Source organism: Neopelma chrysocephalum, unplaced genomic scaffold (assembly GCF_003984885.1).
Source record: "Neopelma chrysocephalum unplaced genomic scaffold, ASM398488v2 Primary Assembly neopelma1_70, whole genome shotgun sequence".
Lineage (NCBI taxonomy): Eukaryota > Metazoa > Chordata > Aves > Passeriformes > Pipridae > Neopelma > Neopelma chrysocephalum.
Genome location: NW_020897730.1, coordinates 8009149 through 8014796, shown reverse-complemented (window position 1 = coordinate 8014796; position 5648 = coordinate 8009149). Strand labels below are relative to the sequence as shown.

The following is a 5648-nucleotide window of genomic DNA, read 5'->3' as shown; positions in this document are numbered from 1 at the left end:
AGGGAGAGGAGGCAGGGGATGCAGGGAGAGGAGGCAGGGGATGCAGGATCAGCAAGGCTCGGAACGGGACAGCCATTGGAAATTTAAGATCTACTGGGCTTTCTAGCTTTGAAAATCTTGCTTAATTATTTTAGGGGTGAGAAGGGAGTAAAACTACAGTGGTATTGATACAGAAACATGAGGCTGAATTCAGTAAATGAATTAGGACTCAAGTGTGTTCCTTTCCTCTCTGTCTGAAGGCCCCAGAGGAACTGACTCACTGAGAATGGCACAGGAGAGGGAAGGGGCCAACGCTCAGCATGGCCCTTGGTCCAAACCTGTGTGTGTGAACATATCCCCACAGATTCCTGGGGGAATTCTGAGCTCAGGTTACTCCTATAATCCAAAAGGTATTAGAGCATGCACTGCTGGGCCTCCTTGCCTCTTTGCCCCTGCCAGCAGCTCTGCCACCTGGATCACTGGGAGCTCTGGCTCACATTTCTTTCTTGCCCCTTCCTGGAGCTCCCTTAAGGTTCAGAGCCAAGTGCAGTTTATTTTTAACAGTGTCTAACTGTTAAACTGCCTGGCTGAGGCTGATCAGGCTCAGATTAAAAATACACTCTGAACACAACCATTGCAAACTGAAGATTTATATTGACATAGAAACAGTCCTAAATTCACAGGGATTAATTTAAAGTTTCATTAAAGGGGATACATAGGTAAAAATAATTTTTTCTACTTTCTAAATACATGAAGATGTATCATGGAAAAGCTGGAAAAATTCCCTACTAGAAAAACCTGTAATTAATGATTGTCCTCTCGAGTCTGAGTAACCATCCCGATTCACATTTCTAATGAATGCTTGTAGCAGGAAAGAAAACTCTCTCAAGATGCAAATTATTTCTGCTTTATTAAAATCCTCTGATGTTTGTAAAATATTGGGGGCTTATTTAATGTATTTTTGAAACTGCTGACTCAGGTACCAGATTTTTACCTTCACCACTCGGTTATCCAGTCCTTTGGTATGTTCTTCAAACTCCACTCCCACTGTGTAATCCAGATCATAGTTTCTGAAAGTGCTGAGTGTTTTTGTTTTAAAATTATCTCCATTTTGAGTAATCTCCTTTGTTTGTTTCAAGTGTTTTGCAATCTTACGAGTTGCAAAATCAATACCTGTCAAAAACCAAAAAAGAGAGTATCACAATTAAAATTCCAGTATTTGATATCAAAAATAAAAAAACCCCACCAGAGCATATATTTATACATTAAAAAAAATGTGGAATATATTTCCACAAATAATGCTTTTACCTAGAACATTTTGCAGAGAAAAAGATAACTTCAAATAAAAATCATCTTGTGTTTGCAAGTACACTTTCAATTTGAGGATCTTTCACTGATTATAAATTTATTTATTAACAGGATATCTATGGGAATGTGAGCAGAGCTACAACATACAACCAATAGTGTTTAAATTACCTGAATTTCCAGGGTTTTTTGAGAACATGAAACAACCGGGGCTATTAAGACTGACATTGCCTGTTTGGCCTCCCTTACATGTGAAGCTGTGGGATGCAGAAGAACTATTATCATCTAATAACAGGGTTATTAGATATATTCCTTTGCCATTGCCTTTCCTAAGCATGCAGGAACTCAGGGAGCTCTCTTAGGCACATGGGGGTACTGCTGTGTGTCCTGCAGGATTACAGATGTTGGCCACTCCTAAAGAGGGATCTCAGAATAATAATCATTTTCAAAAATAAAGCATGTTAGAATGAGTATGTAACCAAGGGAGAATGAGCACGTAATCAAAGGGATTCTGGCATGTTACTTTTATGATGAACCTACAGCCTATCGGAGTATATAAGAGGTTAATAATTAACCTAAAATAATGAAATATATACTAATTAAAAAAAAGAAACAATTAATAAAAGCCCGACACCCATTATTGTTAGACAGTGGACACAGAAATAAATTTCAGTTTAAAAGGAGACAAATTTAAAGTTAAAAGTCAAAGTATCCATGCAGAGCATTTCACAGTTCCTGTTTAATATTCTGTGAACATGTCACACAGTTCTATCTCCTTAACATCCTTATTTTGCTGGTGATGAACATTCTAAAGTAAACAACTGCTTGCAGTGGAATGCATTGGAATTTACCAAAGGCAGAATACAGATTACCATGATGACAGTTTGCCCCAGCCAATCCACCTCGTGCCAGCAGCATTACCAGCTGCAATAAATATTTCTGAGCAGCTGGCAGAGAATCTTATTGTGGTGCTCTATGCAAATGAGATAAACTCACGTGCTGCTGCCAGAGATTGAGAAATGGGTTTGGTTTGCCAGCCATCCTTCAGCGCTTTTGCACAGGAGTTAATCACTGTCAGCTCGGCAATGCCACGTTCTAAAGGAGCCCTTTTTCTTTTGGTAGATTCATTAGACTATTTGTGAAGTACTAATAGAGTTGAGTAAGAGGATTGGCTTGAAAAAAATGTGACTTTTTAACGCAGGGAATAATGTTCTTGTTCAGTATTTATATTCAAGACTTCTTGGGTATATTTTATCTGCTGTGGTGGATTAAAGGTATCTCCGGGTCTGATTTATAGCCAGACAACATAAAATTTAGTTCTCTCTGAGGGAAAAAATTGTCTAGACCTCTAAAGAAATGCTATTTCTGACTAATATATTAGTCTTGTAGCTGCTGGAGAAAATTAGGGGAGGTTTTATTAAAGCATGGTTTTCATAACTGCATTTTGAACAATACAAGCAATAAAAAGGATATATTGTTCAATTCTGGCAGATTAAAATACTTTGTAACATATTTATGATAAAACCAAAGTTCCTGACTTAAAGGACAAAAGTATTTTTTAATTAAAGTATAGAAATATGTGTGCATTAATTAAAAGGATGGATGAATTAAAAAAAACCCAAAATCTTAGTGTGCTTTGAATCTGAGCACTTTCATACTTAAAATACCAACTACATGTAAAATTGTGAGAAACAGAGCAGAAGAATATTTTTTCACCCTTTACCTGTAATTTCTTTTCATTCTGAGGATCACCTATAGCATATGTATCTTTGTGTTGGTTTTGGTGTTGGATGTTTTTGCTAATCTATTGGCAGTTTTAAATTCATATAACTTATAGTGTATATGTGCATGTGTACCCAAAAAAGCACGATGGACTCGTGAAAGGCCAGATCCAGATAACTGGTAGTTATCAACCAAGTTATTAAATACAATTAAATTTATCACTACAGAGCAAGGCAGGACTGGAGCAAGAGGACGATCATGGGCTGGTGCTTCTAGTAACACCCCACACAAGTTGGTCAGGCCTTAGAGCAAAGAACTGAGCCAGGAGTGAGGCAGAGCCAAAGCACAGAGAGCTGGGCTAGAGGCAGGAGCTGTAGGTAAGACCAGAAGCCAAGGCAGGCAGGGGGACAAGCCTGAGTGAGATAAAAATGGCCTGGAACACTCAATTTGTGACAACTGGAAGTTGTCTTAAGCATCAGCCAGACCAACAGGCCCCATGTTTAAAGCTGAAATCACGTTTCAGTTGCACAAAAAATAGCAATTATTCTTCGTGCTTAGCTAACTGCCAAACCCCAGCATGCAAATCACTTCAGATAGTGTGTATCCTTCTCCCAAAATTCATGATATTGGCTTCATCATTCTTATTTTTTAAAACCTCACAGATGTCTGTGTATATTATCTACAGGTGTCCCTAAAGGTATTGATCTTTTTTCCATAAATGCAAAGGGCAAAAACTACGAAGAGCGAAACTTGCCTTTCTCTCTTAAGAGAGTTGAAGCTTTGAGGAAATTATAAATATTTTCAATTGTTGGTGAATAGGATTGAGATTCTTTGGTAAAACTAGTACAAAATCATTTAAAGCATCAAATTTTCCATTTATGTAACATATAATTTTATTAGTTCAAAGCACTAATTAAGTATTAGCATTACTGTTGCTTTAGTGATATAGAACATCCTATTCCTCTTTAGCAGAGCTAACCAGGCTGTGGCTTCACTGTTACAGTAAGTATTTACAGGAATAAAAAAGAGTTTCTGTATCTGAAAGCCTGTTGTTTTGGATTTTTTTTCTCCCATCTGTATCTGTTTTTTCATTTATCTAAATAAAGAATAATACATTTGGCTACAAATCTTCTCTTGCTTATACACTTATATCACGGTAATTATAAGTGCATTGCAATTTGTTGATTTTCACTTGATTGGCAGAAGCCCTTATGCCACAACACACACTACAGAAATAAGCTCATTAATTTGTAGAAGGATTTTACTTATAATTGGAACATTTTCTCTTCTCCCTGTGCAGTTAATATTTTGTCACTTACCTAAAGCAACCATGTAGCCTTCAAAGTTTTCATTGGTCTCCATCTCCCAGGTGCCATTGTAATCAGCCGGCATGGTGGCGACAGCTTCAAATCACCTTCAGCTCAAGAGGGGAGGCTGGAAACAGGGGCTGCTCAGAGAAGGTTTTATAAAGCTTTTCATATCTTTTTTTTTTAATAAGGTTTATGGTTTTCTAGATAATACAGTGTAAGGGGCAGAGTGATAACCCTGGAAACTTTGCCTTCATTAACAAAGTTCACTTGAACAGCTGGCAGACAAGGAACACTTTCAGAAATATGGAGTAATGCAGGATATGATTTTACAGTGACCTTGTGAAGAACGACAAGCTATTATGGGATACCTTTGAAATATATTGAACACAGTGTCAAATTGTGCAACCCAGTTAAAGTTTCCAAGGTGAATTCTCTTTTTCAGTTCCTTTCTCTGTGTCACTGTTCCCTATGAAGAGTCAGTTTTACGAAAGTGTCACACCCAGAACTCTCATTTAAAATTTTTGGAAGTCTTGAATGTGCAAATAACATAAGGCAGGGCAGAAAAGGGAATATTCCTGTTGAAAATATTTTTGTTTTCCTTTGATTTTCAAAGTATCTGTACTTATACCAACCAGACTTCCATATTTTTGCTTTAGTTTAGCAGCAAGTTTATCAAATGTAAAATAAAAATCAATCATAATTAGTATCAAGTCTGCCCTAAGGATGATTTTTAATTACTCTGAAACATGGCAGTTTGTATTAGAAAGGTATTTTTCATCCATTGGCATTACATTGTTGTGGACAAACCTACAGATTTCAGTTGTGCAAATAAGCACATTCAGAATGTGTCTGAAAGGAGGATTTGAATGTGCAGTCAAACTTTATTGGAATTTAAAGTAAGTACTAAGAGCAAATTAATAGAAGATAAGGTTTTACATTATATGGCTTTAATCAGTCAAGAGAACTTGGAGATGGCTCTACAGAGAGAGTAATTGAAATGATCAGCAGTCAAAAACTCCTTAAACTCCTTACCTTTCTTTCCCTCCTCTTTCTTTCTTTTTTTATTTAATGGGTATATTATTTAAAAATTTACTAGAAAAAGTAATAAGGTCTAGAACTCCAACTCAGAAATAACAAAATTGAATAGTTACTAGTCTTATAATGTCTCTTCTATGCCTTCACTTTGTTAAAATTTAATGTAAAATTCTACAATTGCTGAAAATTTATGTAGGGATTTAAAAAGAAAACCAACAAAAAACTAAAGAAATTTAAGAGTTTCTGGGAGCTGAGTTCTTAAAATGCCTTAACTTAAGGAGCTAATTTAAGATTAGG

General features: G+C 36.4%; 1 protein-coding gene across 1 annotated transcript in view; it reads right to left on the bottom strand.

Moving 5' to 3' along the window:
• RBP2 (retinol binding protein 2) overlaps positions 1–4509 on the bottom strand; it is an 8745-nt gene extending 4236 nt beyond the window's left edge. Inside the window, exons 1-2 of the mRNA XM_027686288.1 lie at positions 4326–4509; positions 974–1152 (exon numbers count right to left, since the gene is read on the bottom strand). Of these exons, the coding sequence (XP_027542089.1) occupies positions 974–1152; positions 4326–4398 (252 nt within the window). The 5' untranslated portion in view covers positions 4399–4509. The remainder of the gene's footprint in view (positions 1–973; positions 1153–4325) is intronic.
• Between the last annotated feature and the right edge of the window lie 1139 nt (positions 4510–5648).